Source organism: Oreochromis aureus, linkage group 19 (assembly GCF_013358895.1).
Source record: "Oreochromis aureus strain Israel breed Guangdong linkage group 19, ZZ_aureus, whole genome shotgun sequence".
In the NCBI taxonomy this organism is placed as follows: Eukaryota; Metazoa; Chordata; class Actinopteri; order Cichliformes; family Cichlidae; genus Oreochromis; species Oreochromis aureus.
This window is the reverse complement of record NC_052960.1, coordinates 21625202-21640899: the sequence shown is the minus strand read 5'-3', so window position 1 is coordinate 21640899 and position 15698 is coordinate 21625202. Positions and strand designations below refer to the sequence as shown.

The 15698-nt window shown below is 42.1% G+C and overlaps 1 protein-coding gene across 1 annotated transcript; it reads left to right on the top strand.

The window, feature by feature from the left end:
• Positions 1–5823: 5823 nt before the first annotated feature.
• On the top strand, positions 5824–14351 carry LOC116322283 (thrombospondin-1-like). Its single transcript, XM_031742310.2, has 22 exons — positions 5824–5973; positions 6075–6158; positions 6397–6956; positions 7065–7143; positions 7228–7317; positions 7412–7521; positions 7855–7980; positions 8368–8464; positions 8574–8747; positions 8837–9013; positions 9097–9270; positions 9358–9638; positions 9737–9955; positions 10064–10171; positions 10586–10745; positions 10844–10962; positions 11260–11494; positions 11604–11831; positions 11918–12189; positions 12286–12383; positions 12484–12623; positions 12719–14351. The coding sequence occupies exons 2-22, from the start codon at positions 6095–6097 to the stop codon at positions 12724–12726; spliced, it is 3519 nt and encodes a 1172-aa protein (XP_031598170.2). The 5' UTR covers positions 5824–5973; positions 6075–6094; the 3' UTR covers positions 12727–14351.
• Positions 14352–15698: the final 1347 nt, after the last annotated feature.

Here is a 15698-nt window from a genome sequence, read left to right as displayed (position 1 = left end):
GCTACGTCATACATTGCCTAATATCAGTCCCGTAAACTGCTCGTTGTCAGATGTTGAGCACGCTGTTGCCAATGCGGTTGTAAACACACAGTGGATGGAAAAACCCCAGAGTGGCTTGGAGTTAATAAACAATGGAGGAGAGTTGGTATCCAACTACGAAATAGTTCAGATTTAACATTCAAGGCTTACAAGCATTCAAATTAGAAGTGAATGTCTCAGCTCTCATTTTTGATTTTTTTGTAGTAACTAAAATGGGACTTGCGCTTGTCTCTATTGTAGTGGCACCTCTGTAACACACTATCATGGACCAAGCAGCCAGGAACACACAGGCACACATTTAATCTTCAAAAAATGGGTTTTATTATACCCCAAAAAGGACAAAATGATTAAAAAAAATTCAAAAACAAACTTTTTTAAGAACCAAGTGAGCCCATAAAAGAGGTTAACTTAACAAAACTCTACTCAAAAGTCACTTAACAAAACATAACTCAACAAACTGACCTCCCCCAAATGAGAAACAGCTCCAGTTATATAGCAAATGAATAAACCATTATATACGCCAAAGGTGAAAAGTACAGAGATAACCAATAACCATCATTCAAGAAGAACCCCATTCGACCCGACATTATCACAGTAGGTTCAGTCCATTTTATTGGCTTCTGCATTTAAACCAGCTTCACCCTCAGCCTCCTCTTTCACCCAAACCAGGAAGGACTGGAGCGGCAGCCAGGTAACTCAAACAGAACAAATATAATTAATATAGCATATACCCATATAAAATAACAAACAATGCAAAAAAGAGTCTATGCCACCATTTGGACTATAGCTTAGTGCTGTTATGCATTACAGGTAAACTCAAAATATTAAATTGGCTAACTTATGATCACAGAAGCTTTAGAGCACAATGTAAACACAAGAGAAAAAGATCAAATGAATATTACACAAGTAGTTCAATTGTGTGGTTGCATGCAGCCATCACACACACCCAAAGGTTCATTCAGCAATTCCATTCAATTCAATTCAGTTTTATTTATACAATGCCAAATCACAACAACAGTTGCTTCAAGGTGCTTTATAATGTAAGGTAGACCCTACAATAATACATATAGAGAAAAACCCAACAATCATATGACCCCCTATGAGCAAGCAGTTTGGCGACAGTGGGAAGGAAAAACTCCCTTTTAACAGGAAGAAACCTCCTGCAGAACCAGGCTCAGGGAGGGGCGGGGCCATCTGCCACGACCGGTTGGGGAGAGAAAAGGAAGATGGGATAAAAGACGTGCTGTGGAAGAAAGCCAGAGATTAATAACAAGTATTCATTCACTTTCTTAACCATGAATCGGACCTATTGCAGCTGGGTGACAGACACAACCGCACCACCACAATCCAGTTTTAGAATCACTCGTTAACTTAACATGCATACCTTTTGAATGTGTAAACCAGAAACCTGCAAAGACAAATTCACAGTCGCAGGAAAAACAGTTAAACACCACAAAGCGAGGCCCCAGGCTGGTGAACCAAAGCCTTCTTATTGAGCTGTGAGTGCTAACTACGGCAACAGCATGATTCCCTGTACTTTGACATTTTAAAAGCTATAGTCCTATAAGCTCATGCTTAGTCCTCCATCTGATGAATGCACGCTGTAAATGCTCTCAGTCACTACTGATATTAACAGAATGTAGCAGATATGACTGGATTAGGTGGATTTGTTGTCGTAGCATTAAAACCTCCCAATTATATTTTTATACAGCTGCTTTAACCAACCTTAAGCTCACTGTGATGTAAAAGACTGGGATCATTTAAACCATTATATTTTAGGTTGTGTTTAAGCTCTTTCCACCTATGGCAGCTCCACCAAACACCCTCGATTGTTAGCATTTTTCTTTGCTAGCTTAGCTACACTGTAAAAAAAAATTGTTGCGACAACCCAGAAACTCAAGGCAACCGACTGCATTTACGTTTTTAGGTTCTGATGGATAACTTATAATTTCAAGTTTAGGAGAAAAGTTGCTTCAATTAATGTTTTTGTGTTTACAAGACTAATAACTGTGCTTTTTCTTAACTCATATTTTATTGTTTTACCAATGTAATTCCTAAAGTTTACACAACATATATTTTTTGTGTTTAGGAAATTGATTGGCAAAACAAAAAAATATATGTTGTGTAAACTTTAGGAATTACATTGGTAAAACAATAAAATATGAGTTAAGAAAAAGCACAGTTATTAGTCTTGTAAACACAAAAACATTAATTGAAGCAACTTTTCTCCTAAACTTGAAATTATAAGTTATCCATCAGAACCTAAAAACGTAAATGCAGTCGGTTGCCTTGAGTTTCTGGGTTTTCGCAACAATTTTTTTTTTACAGTGTACTTATTTTTCATACAAACATTTAAATAAGATGACAGAGAACTTTTCTTTGATATAAACTTTATTTAAGGAAGTTGTTTTAGCAAACAGTGCTGTGGTTTTTGTATTTTTATAATATTAATACTTACAGTTTCCCCCAAGCTCCAAAGCTTAGCTAGGTAAGCTAGGTGAGAAGACCTTTTATACAAGACATGCAGGAAATGGAAAAATTCAACAATGGACTGGAAGCAGGAGACGTCACACTGGGATATGGGGACTGTCTGGAATTTGTTGACTGTAGTCCTGGTAGGGTATCTGGATTTATGTATTATTGTTTGTGTAACACTCCTATCTTGTATCTGGTGGGCTAAACTATGTCTGTATATGCCCTTGTGAGTTAATTGCCAGGGAAGGCCAGTTATGTTAACCTAACTATAGTGTTTTTTGCTAATCTTTTTAGTTGACCTCATTTTGAGTTGAGCTACTATTGGATCCTTTATATCATTTTGGATGTGAATACTGTTATTTAACCTTTCTACTTGTGCCTTCCAACTAAAACCTCCTTTTGCAATAAAGCATATCTTATCTTTGTTTTATCATTTCTATTAGTTTTTCTTTCATTTTGTTACTCTTCACAAGTTGTCTTACTGTGCAGCGTGTGTGTCATCACTTCTCCTTTGTATATATAAAGCGCAGCTTTCGCTGTAGTTCCATAAGATTGACTGCGTTGCCATAGCGCTCTTCCTACCTTTGTATTCTGCTTTCCTGCGTCATTAGTTTTGATTTGTTTGACTGTTGGACTGCCTGTTGCCAGTGCGAGGCCTACAGTAACTACAGAGTAAGAATTTTCTGTTATATCGGTCTCTCTGCCTCATGTCTTTTTGAAACTTTGATTCATGCACGTTATGGAAACAGTGCTTGATCATTGATCATGATGAATTGATCTGATCTGAACTGATCATCAGCCTCCATGATAAACATTTGACACTGATAATATGTAGCAATCTGAGCATGACATCATCAGAGCACTAGTGCTAAGGGAAATGATTTGTCCTTCCGTGGTATATAATATCTATGAAATTCACACATAACAGGGTAACTGCTGCTGCTCATCACTTTATTATAAACAAACCTGGAGTGCGTTAAGTGGTTTTCTCAGCGTTTAAATAAACACATATCTCTGTAGAAAAAAAAACTTCCTAGTGTTTTAAACAATAAATGCAGAAGTTATTTGGAACTCAGCTTGGTTTGGTGCACAAAAACAGATACATTTATCCAGTAAGGCAGAGATAAACTCAACAAAATGAGGTAGTTTTATCCATGTGGAAAAAGAGCAGATTAAACACAAACGAACACCCACCCACGGACACTGCTTCTGAGCACCCCCAGTTTTTAGAAACTGGCCTGGGAATACACTTGGAGTAAACACTTGCTATCTATGGGCCGTTTCCGTTTTGGCTCAGCTTACTGGGTATTCATCAGTACTTGCCCCGCGCTATGAGCTCACAGGTACGCCCACCAGTGAAATGTGTCCAGTCACACCTACATACGATATCTCCCAAATTCTTTTCCATGAAACCAGAGTCTCTTGTCCCACCTTAATCCCATTTCACATCCCCGAAGCCATTTTCCACTTCAATAACAGTTTGACCTTTTAAAATCCACTGCTGCCTCATCACCTCCTGTAGACTTATGTTTCACTAAGGTGAGTAGTACACGCTGTAAATCCTGTATGTCACAGAAATGCCAGGGGGTTATAAAACTGTTGCATTCCTGCGGTATGTACACACTGGCCACAGAACAGGTATCCAGATGTGTCTCATCTCAATTAGAACTCCATAACCTATTTCTAGTCATCTGCTCTATTTTAGAATCAAAGTCTTCGCAGCATGCAAGACGCCTCAGCTCCCTCGCTTTTCCAGAAGCCTTTAATCTCTGTCATACTCTCGCTCTCTCTCCTCAACTTTCCTGTCTGCAAGAGTCTGCAAGAGTTAGCAGACAGTCATTTACAGTGAAAAACACCAAATGCAGCAAACTTTGAACAAGTCTCTGTGAAGAGGACTGTCTTTACTTGGTGGTGGCGTGGGAAAGACAAGAGAGACACAGGCACAAAGCTTTAACCTTTAACATGGTGGACAAAGTTGTTGTCTTAACAAACACTAGTTTCATGATTTCACTTTATTTTTTTCTATTAGTATTAATCGCATTGTTGACCCTACAATATTAGAAAGAAACCCTAACAATCACACAACGCTCCATGAGCAAGCACTTGGTGACAGTAAGAAGGAAAAACTCCCTTTAAACAGGAAGAAACCTGCAGCAGAACCAGACTCAGGGACTGGCAGCCATCTATGGTGACCGTCTGGAGGCGAGGGAGGCAGGACAGAAGACATGCTGTGGAAGACAGATTAAATGCAAAATGGTGTACAAACGCATACGTCATATTTTATATGAATGCACTGGTAAATGCACCTAAATAATGGACAAAGGTGTTCAGCCACTTCTATAGACTAAAATCTGTCCAAACAAACATAATACTAACAACACGTCATAAAATACGCTATTTTAAAACAAAATAAAATGTGTTTTAGGGATTTTCTTCATGTAACATTATCAGATAGTTGCACATCCCTTTAACCCACAGTAAATATTTGCTTCTATTTTCTCCTAGAGAAAATATTCTGTCCTCGGTATCCTCAGCATTTACATTTTCCACTTTTTGTGCGTAGGTCACAAATGTATTGTATATTTAGTAATAAACTCTTTCCAAAAGTAAAACCAAGCTTTTTCCTGGACACCCCTTTAAATATTTTGCTTTCCACACATCATTGGTACAAAGAAATTTAGACAAGATTCTTCCAGCATATCTCTCACTCCCCCTGACCAGTACACTGTGTTACTCAATGAGTCCCCTGGTGGCCATCAGAGTAATAACAAAAGAATAAGCAGGGAGCCTTTTTTTTTTAGCCAGTAATGATGACCTGCGCGTCAGGAATAAATATAGGCTCGCATTAATACGTGAGTGCAGGGTATGGAATATAATTTAATGTTTTATATGGCTTTTAAATCCATTCATAGCAGGTTTTGGATTACCAGTCTAGAAAGATTATTGGCCTTTGAATCATATTCAGTCATATTAATATATACTTTTCCCATCCGAAAATGGTATTTAAATGAAATTAAGACTATTTGACGAATAATTACTTTTATTTGACCGGAAACGGCCAAGTCTTGGCTTGAGCGCGTGGATGAAATACTTATCCGATGATGGAAATTCTGCTCAGGAATGCATTTTTCCCTCCTCCGTGTGTGTGTGTGTCTGTGTGTGTGTCGGATATTCCTCTGACTGGCTGTGAGGTAACAAAATAAGTCCGTCCCTCTCTCTTCCGATTGGTCCAGAGTGGATTCAGGAATGTGCTTAAACTGGTTAAATAGCGCTTATATCCACCGGATAGGTCAGTAGAATAAGTGGAAGCATCAGAATAAACGGGAGCTCAAGCAGACTTTACTATCTACTGAGCTTCTGTTAGAGCTGAACGAGGAGAACAGGATAAATAATAGGAATAGCAAGGACTTTTTTTCTTCCTCTTTATCCAGCTTCCAGTAGTATTTTTTCTTTTTTAAGGTTTGTAAATCATTTTTAGACGATTATTTGATGTTTTATTAATGCACAGGATCTTGTCCGGATGTTTCCACTAACTGTTTGTTATTCTTTGGTTGCGATAGGGTTCACTTGAGGTTTCGAGATGATGCTGTGTGGCATCTTTTTGCTCTTGATGCTTTGGAGTTGTGAGGGCGCACGGCTGGCAGGTGAGAATGGAAAAACTGCCTGTTGTTGATTTTTTAAAGATCTTTTGTTTCATATTAAAACTGCAGGCATTCCTTAAAGATAAAATTGATGCATTTACGTGTTTTTGGTTGTTGTTTTTACATGTAACGTTATGGTGTTATAGCCTGTTCTTTTGTGGTTTTCTTTGTTTTCTGTGACCTGTTATGAGACACAAGGGGGGAAAAAAGTAAATGCTGCTTTTCTTTTCTTTGACCGCAGAGAGCCGGGATGATAACAGTGTGTATGACTTATTTGAATTGGCCCGGGTAAATAAGAGACACCATGGCGTGAGTATGGTCAAAGGACAAGACCCATACAGCCCCGCGTACAAGGTCCTGAACGCGAACCTGATCCCCCCCGTCCCCGACAGCTCCTTCAGGGACCTCCTCGACTCCATCCAAACAGAGCGGGGCTTCCTTCTCCTGGTCAACCTGAAGCAGTTCAAAAAAACCAGAGGCAGCCTTTTAACTGTTGAAAAAACCGACGGAACCGGGCCCATCTTCGAGATTATTTCCAACGGGAAGGCGAACACGCTGGATTTGGTGTACTCCACGGTTGACCAGCAGCAGGTCGTGTCTATCGATGAGGTCGATTTGGCCACCGGGCAATGGAAGAACATCACCCTGTTCGTTCAGGATGACCGGGCGCAACTTTTCGTCGGCTGTGAAGAGATCAGCGACTCAGAGTTGGAAGTGCCAATCCAGAAAGTTTTCTCCCAGGAGGTGGCAGACACAGCCAGACTCAGGATCGGAAAGGGAGCTCTAAAGGATAAATTTTTCGTAAGATGTGCTTTATTTTGGGAAAAAAACAGTAACAGTAATGATAAACCAAAATACCATTTAATGCACTATATTGTGTCTTTAAATATTTACGATTTCTTATTTCAGGGAGTACTCCAGAATGTGCGCTTTGTCTTTGGTACAACTCTGGATGCCATACTGAGAAATAAAGGATGCCAAACTGGAGGTAAGTCTTAAAAATGCATAAATAAAACATCAGTATAGTGTGCATACGATTAGACTTAGACTTCTCCCCTCTTCTCTCCTGAAGCTGCTCTAACTGATGTCATGACCTTGGATAATCCAGTCAATGGCTCAAGCCCTGCCATTAGGACCGATTACACTGGTCACAAAGCCAAAGGTAACACCTGTCTTCTCTAATAAATCAAATCTTTGTGGCAGGTATAAATTTAAAAGTGGAGATAATTCAATGAACTCCTCCTTCCCACGTCCAGATCTGCAGTCCGTCTGCGGCTTCTCCTGTGAAGACATTGCCAACATGTTTAATGAGCTCAAGGGACTCAATATGGTTGTTAGACAGCTGTCAAAGGAGCTCCAAAGAGTGGTAAGTGCAAAAGGCGATTAGGATCTTCTCTTTGTCATAACTCACTCCCTCTTTTCCCTCTCCCCTCCCTCTCCTCCTCTGCTTCCACTTAATGCATTCCCAGTGTGTAGCCACTTGTCGCTGTAATGACTTGTCCCCAGCCAAGTCCTTAATGAGACCCATGTGAATACACAAATATGTTTGGCTGTCAGCGGTATTTGCACTGCTTCGCTAAATTCAAGCGATGTCTTAATCACGGCATCGGTCAATGATTCATTTGTACTGGAACCTTGGCAAAGTGAAAGTTTTCCATCCTTAGTAATTAACCCCCTTTCTGTCCCTCCTTCCCTCCAGGCTGAGGAAAGCAGTTCCATAATAAATTCTATGAATTTGCGCAAAGGAGTTTGCATCCACAACGGCATCATGCGCCAGGACAGAGATGAATGGACCGTCGATAGCTGCACCGAGTGCACTTGCCAGGTAGGCATCATCACACCTGCTGGAATGCCGGATTGGTCGGGGGAAAGCCATAGCCGAGCTTCCTCCGTCCCCGCTGCAGTAAAGTCATAATCCTGTTTACATTATCACCTGCCTTTATAATCACCTTGCTCCTGCCTGAAGGCTATCAACACTTTGTCTGAATGCATCAAGAGAGCAGCTTTTTCTGCTCGTGTTGTGTAATGACTTGGGTGTTCAGTGAGGATTATGTCTTGTTGCAACACAGTAGGAGTGTTATGTCGCTGATAAGATCACTCCATCGTGAAATATATCAATTAGGCTTGGAATAGCACCAGCAAAGCCTTGTTTTTTTCTCCCCTTCCTGCTAACTCATTATACTTGTACTAATTAATGTTTTCCTTTGTCCAGAACTCTGCTACCGTGTGTCGCAAAATCACCTGCCCTCTGATCCCATGCGCTAATGCCACCGTGCCCGACGGAGAGTGCTGCCCTCGCTGTGGAACACGTAGGTTTTTAATTTTTTCTGACTTTAATCAGATTTCCTTCCTCGATGACTTTCCAGCAAAGAAACAACCCCTCATGCCCAATCATTTATGCCTCCTCTCCCTCTACAGCAAGCGACTACGCAGAAGACGGCTGGTCCGCCTGGTCTGAGTGGACCCAGTGTTCTGTGACTTGCGGCCGTGGCATCCAGCAGCGCGGCCGCTCCTGCGACCGCATCAACAGCAAGTGTGAGGGCACCTCTGTGCAGACCCGTGACTGCTACCCACAAGAATGTGACAAACGCTGTAAGTCGCCAAACATTCTTAACGCTGACGTTGTTACAGTACATTTTCCCAGAACATGATGAATTAATGGCGTACACGTCCATTCACAGTCAAGCAGGATGGAGGCTGGAGCCACTGGTCACCCTGGTCTTCCTGCTCTGTGACCTGCGGTGAAGGGGTCATGACTCAAATTCGCCTCTGCAACTCCCCCACACCCCAGATGGGCGGCAAGGACTGCGAGGGAGAGGGACGTCACACCAAAGTCTGCAGGAAGTCGCCCTGTCCTAGTAAGTAAAATGCCACCATTGAATTATATATTGCATAATTACACAGGGCACAAAAAAAACCAATTTCTTTTTGTACGCCTTAGTCAATGGAGGCTGGGGACCTTGGTCACCTTGGGACACCTGCTCTGTTACCTGCGGTGGAGGGGTTCAGACCCGTAAACGTCTCTGCTCCGACCCTGCCCCCAAATATGGCGGAAAGGACTGTATCGGCGATGCTTCTGAATCTCAAATTTGCAACAAACAGGAGTGTCCTATTGGTGAGCATCTGAGCATATTACCCTAACGTAAACATGCAGCACAATTTAGAGCCTCATTCTTAAGTTAGGAAATCTTTGTCTTTGCAGATGGCTGTCTCTCCAGCCCCTGCTTCCCAGGCACAAAGTGCACCAGCTTCCGAGACGGCTCATTCAAGTGTGGCAGGTGTCCATCCGGCTACACAGGGAACGGCATCACCTGCAAAGACATCGACGAATGCAAAGAGGTCCCCGATGCTTGCCATACTCATAACGGAGTCCACCGTTGTGAAAACACAGAGCCGGGTTACAACTGTCTTCCCTGTCCCCCGCGTTTCTCTGGTCCTCAGCCGTTTGGAAGAGGTGTGGCAGAGGCAACTGCTAAAAAACAGGTTTGGATTATTACTTAAATCTGTTTTGTTTCAGTTGCTGTTGATGCCTGGTTCACTAGCAGCTTGCATGTTTTTTAATCATCTGTAATTTTCCTTAGGTTTGCGTTCCTCGCAACCCTTGCAAGGACGGAAGCCACAACTGCCATAAAAATGCAAACTGCATCTACTTGGGTGTCTTCTCCGAGTCTATGTTCCGCTGTGAGTGCAAGCCAGGATATGCCGGGAATGGACGCATTTGCGGAGAGGACAGTGACCTGGATGGATGGCCCAACACTGACCTGCTGTGTGTGGAAAATGCCACTTATCACTGCAAGAAGGTACGCCAGACCCCACATGGACAAAAATACACAAAGGCCGTTATTATCCATGTGCACTCTATTATTGTGATGATTGCCTCCTGAACCTCTCCTTTTGTCTCTTTACAGGATAACTGCCCCAACCTTCCCAACTCCGGCCAGGAAGATCATGACAAAGACGGCCTGGGTGATGAATGTGACCACGATGATGACAATGATGGGATCCCCGATGATAGGGTGAGTAATCACGGCAGTTTCTTTTTTAGCCACACTTTCCTCGGAGACCAGACATAGTAATCAGCTGCAGCCATCCTTCCTCTGGGCGGTAGAAATGCAAAGTCTTCGTGTTTATGTGCTTTCACCATAGAGTCAAAGTGGAAAGCAAGTAAGCAGATGAGTAGCGTAATATAATTTCTGCATAAACCCAGAATTGAGGACGACGTGGCTTGTTGCCCATAATTCTTAGTGTGGATTCGGAAAGTTGGGCAAGAAATATGCAGTGGTAAAAAAAAATCACCAGTGGAATATCACATTCCAGCTTAAGCAAGAAAAAAAGAAGTCTGGAAGAGGAAAGTTTTATTCCTATAAATATGGCTTCTCTGAGTCGTGACCCGTTTTAGTAATTAAACTGTGATCTTTCCATTACTTTAGGACAACTGTCCAAGAGTGTACAACCCCGCCCAGTATGATGCAGACAGGGATGATGTTGGTGATAGCTGTGACAACTGTGTACATGTAGCCAACACTGACCAAACAGACACTGATAACAACGGAGAGGGTGATGCCTGTGCTGTTGACATTGATGGTGATGGTAAGTTATTTCTCCATATTCGTTCTTTAATCTTTAAACAAAAAAAAGCATTTGCCCAGTTTGTGAAGGCTAAAAATTAAATCAAAATTGCTCAACAGGCATCCTGAATGAGAATGACAACTGCCCGTATGTCTACAACGTGGACCAGAGAGATACCGACAGGGACGGCGTTGGAGATCACTGCGATAACTGCCCTCTGGAGCACAATCCCGATCAGGTAACGTCATCTTTCACTTCTACTTCACTGCTGTGGGGACTTACAAGGTTAAATCACATCTGCTTTAATCAAGAGAGGAATGTGACAGCTCTAAAGAAAACGAGCACAGTGCTCCCTCTTCTCTTTTCTCTTCTTTTGTCTGGAGGGACATTGCTTGCATACCTGAAAACAAGGGTCTGCTTTTTAAAATCGCAACCAGGGCAGCGCCTCTCGTACTGAGGCCGATGAAAAACAGAGGAGGGAATTATGTGAAGCGAGTGCGAGGGTCTCATCAAAAAGGAATTTTGCTCTTTGCAGATCGACTCTGACTCGGATCGCGTGGGAGACAAGTGCGACAACAACCAGGACATTGACGAGGACGGTCACCAGAACAACTTGGATAACTGCCCCTACATTCCGAATGCGAACCAGGCAGACCACGACAAGGATGGCAAGGGTGACGCCTGCGACCACGATGATGACAATGATGGCATTCCAGATGACAAAGACAACTGCAGACTGGCCTTTAACCCTGATCAGGTGGACTCTGATGGTAAGTCCATCTCTCGGTTAACAGTCCTGTAAAAGGCTGGTGCCTTGATTTTATAAATCTTTGTTTGTCGAGCATTTTTTTGATTTCCATGTATTTATTTTCCTTTCAGGTGATGGACGTGGTGATGTGTGCAAAGATGATTTTGACCAAGATAATGTTTTGGACATCCATGATGTATGCCCGGAAAACTTTGCCATCAGTGAAACCGACTTCCGCAGATTCCAGATGGTTCCTCTGGACCCCAAGGGTACCTCCCAGATCGACCCCAACTGGGTTGTCCGGCATCAGGGCAAGGAGCTGGTCCAGACTGTCAACTGCGACCCTGGCATTGCTGTCGGTATGTAACATACGGACAGACGTTTTGCTGCAATGGACACAAACTGGTAGCAAACTGATACTAACCCATCTTTTTTTAAAATTCAGGTTATGATGAGTTCAGCGCGGTGGACTTCAGTGGAACCTTCTTCATCAACACGGACAGAGACGATGACTACGCTGGTTTCGTGTTTGGCTACCAGTCCAGCTCGCGCTTCTACACAGTGATGTGGAAACAGATCACCCAGACGTACTGGTCCAACACACCCACAAGAGCTCAGGGCTACTCCGGCTTGTCAATCAAAGTGGTCAACTCCACCACAGGGCCCGGTGAGCACCTGAGGAACGCCCTGTGGCACACCGGAGACACCCCAGGACAGGTGAGCACAGCTGAACTGACTCAGAGTTCGAGGCGTAACTTAGTAAAAACGTTTGAGACTTTTCTCATTGTAACTTTTGCTAATTGTAACTTTTAGGTGCGCACTCTGTGGCACGACCCCAAGAATATTGGCTGGAAAGACTTCACTGCCTACAGATGGCATCTGACCCACAGACCCAAGACTGGACTTATCAGGTGAGACCAAAACCCCAGAAGAAGAAAAAAAAAGCTCTTTAATTCAGTTGCATAGTTTAAAACTTCTCCACCGCTCCACTGACTGTATTTTATTTTGTAGAGTGGTCATGTATGAAGGCAAGAGAATCATGGCTGACTCCGGAAACATCTACGACAAAACCTACGCCGGTGGGCGACTAGGCTTGTATGTCTTCTCTCAGGAGATGGTTTACTTCTCAGACCTCAAATACGAATGCAGAGGTAAGCACACATTTGAAGGTTAGATGTATTTGAAACCACTTGCCATCGCCTGAAACTTTATCCCTAACATGCTTTCTATCTGCAACTCCTTTCAGATACATAATCGGAGCACAGAGCCTTTTAGAAGAATGTATCACTATGAAACGAGACCTGGATCAACTTATTTAACTCCTTTCCTTTGAGAAATACGCGTTGGAGGTATGAAGAGCAAGCGAGCTAACGTGAGGTGAGGTGACCTCAGGAGTCTAAGCCAAATGAAAGTAAATTCTGCACCACAGCACCAAACTCAAATTTTGAGCACGGCTCTGCTCAGAAGACGATTGGCTCTCTCACTCTGTTTGCTCTGATCTGCGTTGAAAGAGGGCCACATTTTATTGCTTTGCACACCTGAACTGTTGTCGGTATTCCTCTTTGGATGAGGGACTAAAGGGAAGAGTGTTTCTGTGTGTTTGTTTGTTTGTTTTTTTAAGAAAAGATATTTTTGTGTATTAATATGCATCTGCTGTGGACTCAGATATACTTGTTTCAGTATGACGAAAACAGTAGGAGAACTTTGTTAAGTTTGGAGGGTAAGATTACCCTTTGAAGGAACTCTTGAGGGACAATGGACAGTATGGACTGACTGTTACTATCAAAGAGAGTGAATGCTATGTGTGTTTGTGCATTTGTTCCACCTGACGAGCGCAGTTATTGAGATAACCGAGTCGAAATTTGATTTTAATTCCCTGTGACGGCCCCCTTTTTAAAGGCACGTGCGTGTATCCAAGGCGCAGGACTGGCCCGAAATATTCGTTTTCTCAGGAAAAGAGCACTAGAAGAAACATGGAGAGCACAATATTAAGGACAGCACAGGGCCCCGAGGCAGGCACGCTGCTTTGGAACAGTAATTATGAGCAAATATAACGTGGATAACTAATATGTGAGGGGCCAGTCTGTTTCCTAAGATTATTGTAAGTGTAACTGTTTATAGCTTTAATTGTTGCTCATTTTTCCACCTTTAAATGTCAGCAGCAACCCGTGAAATCAGGATCCTCTAAAGATTAAGAATGATTAACCTCGGACCAAAACCACAAAACAAAAAACATCAACAACACCATCTCTAAATATTCCACTTCTGCAGTGTGCATGGCTGGTGTGCCTGAGCTTGTGTGTACAATTTCTGACAATGGAAAACAAAAAGGAAACCCTTTATGTACAAATATTACCTCATTAGTTCTTTTTGTGCTGAGACCAGCAATACACGAGAATCACTTGTCTTATCAACAGAGTATAAATTGGTTGGCTTCTATTTTTTCTCTTTTTTTTTAAAGCAAGACTTTTACTATCATTTATATGCTGTATATAAGATATTTTTGTAGCAAAAGAAGCCCAAACGGGAACGTAAAGGATTAAAGAAATGTTGCCTTGACTGTGTTTTGCGATATGTATTTGTGCCGTCTTGATAAATTATTCTGTTTGTTTTATGTTGAGGGTATTTCATTTTGTGTAGATATATGCTATTTAAATAATTTATCTAGAAGCGTAGCCTCATATGGAAGCGTTTCTGTCTGTATAAACTTATTTGCACACTGACACGAGGATGTCTTTGTCATTTTGGTTTTTGTATGTCTTTTTTTTAATATTAGTGAAGCTTTTCTATAAACATTTGTACTTTAATTTTTACCCAAAGTGCTGTTTTTTACTCCTACTTGTTATTTTATAATGTAAAGTGAACATTAAACTCTCTAGAAAAAAGTTCCAAAGGTTCTTGGTGTCTTTTTGGGCAAACAAACAGTTAAATACTTGATAACCTAAGCGTCTCTCGTTGTGATTTTTGAACTTCATATCTAATTCAACTAAGGTCTTCTTAGAAAAGCAAAGAGAGCCAAGTCATGCTGTGTCAAACAACTGGAATCCATTAGTTGGGTCTAGTGAATCCTCTGAGAAAGGGAGTATCCTTGGGAGTCAACAGCAGCAAAACCCAACATGAAATATAACCTATTTAAGCAGCACATCGATACAGATATGGCCACACATCGCATTGCTTCACTACCACTGGACAGGTAGACATAAGGAATTTAGCCCTCCAGAGTAATAAAGGTACTAACTTTAAGGGATATGGAGTTAAGTTATGGCTGTGTGCCACTTTTGCCAGTAAGAACTTGCAATGAAATCCCATACTTTTCATAAAAAACATCTAAATATAACCTGTCAAAAGTCAAGATGACTTCCTATCCTTAGACCAGCTCTATAGCGTGCTAGCTGCTGTGCTGTAAGACACCGCAGCAGTATATAACTGCAAACCTAAATATGACTGCTAATTTAAATCTTTCTTGGGGTCAGAAAGAGCTGGAATGTGCACCAGTGAGGGTCCCGCCAGAAAACCCAGACTTTCTCAGTGTGCCGCAGGTCTCTTTACATTAGCACTGACCTCATTCTTGCCATAATGAGCTCACTGTTTTTCCATTACCCTAAATGAGCAGTTTATCTTACTCTTCTGAAAATATACTGTGTCAGTTACACACACATTATTTGTATACTGGAGACAAATACGCTACATATGCTGTGATTAATGACATGAATTGCACATGTATGACAAATAAAAGTTTAAATAAGAAGTTTTAATCTAGTCCCATCAGTTAGAAAAGCCTTTAGGTTTGGGAAAACAGTGACGCAGGGTTCACCGTGTTTGGAAAGTGTCCTTGGAGGTTCACCTGGCTGATTCCAGTGTAGAGGAATGTGAGATAATTCCTGCCGTTTAGACGAGGTCAGAATGTGGGGGTAAGGTGAAGAGTGAGACGAACAGGCCTATAGGTGTCCAGTGCAAGGGGAGTAAAAAGGCAGGGCCTCTGGGCTGAGGCTGAACCAGGTGCGGATTAGCTCCTGAGATTTTGCATGCACGGAGCAAATAAGGAACAACGTCAAGGGCTTCCAGAGGTCTCTCAAACAAACCAAAACTCGTAATTCTTAAAGCTGCCAATCTTTTGTCAGGGTGAACCACTTATGTAAATGACAACTGAGCTCGAAGGAGGTCACACAGGGTCCCATTTCAGAAGATCTCGCTAACCCATCCGCTCTGGAGGAGATCACCTACAG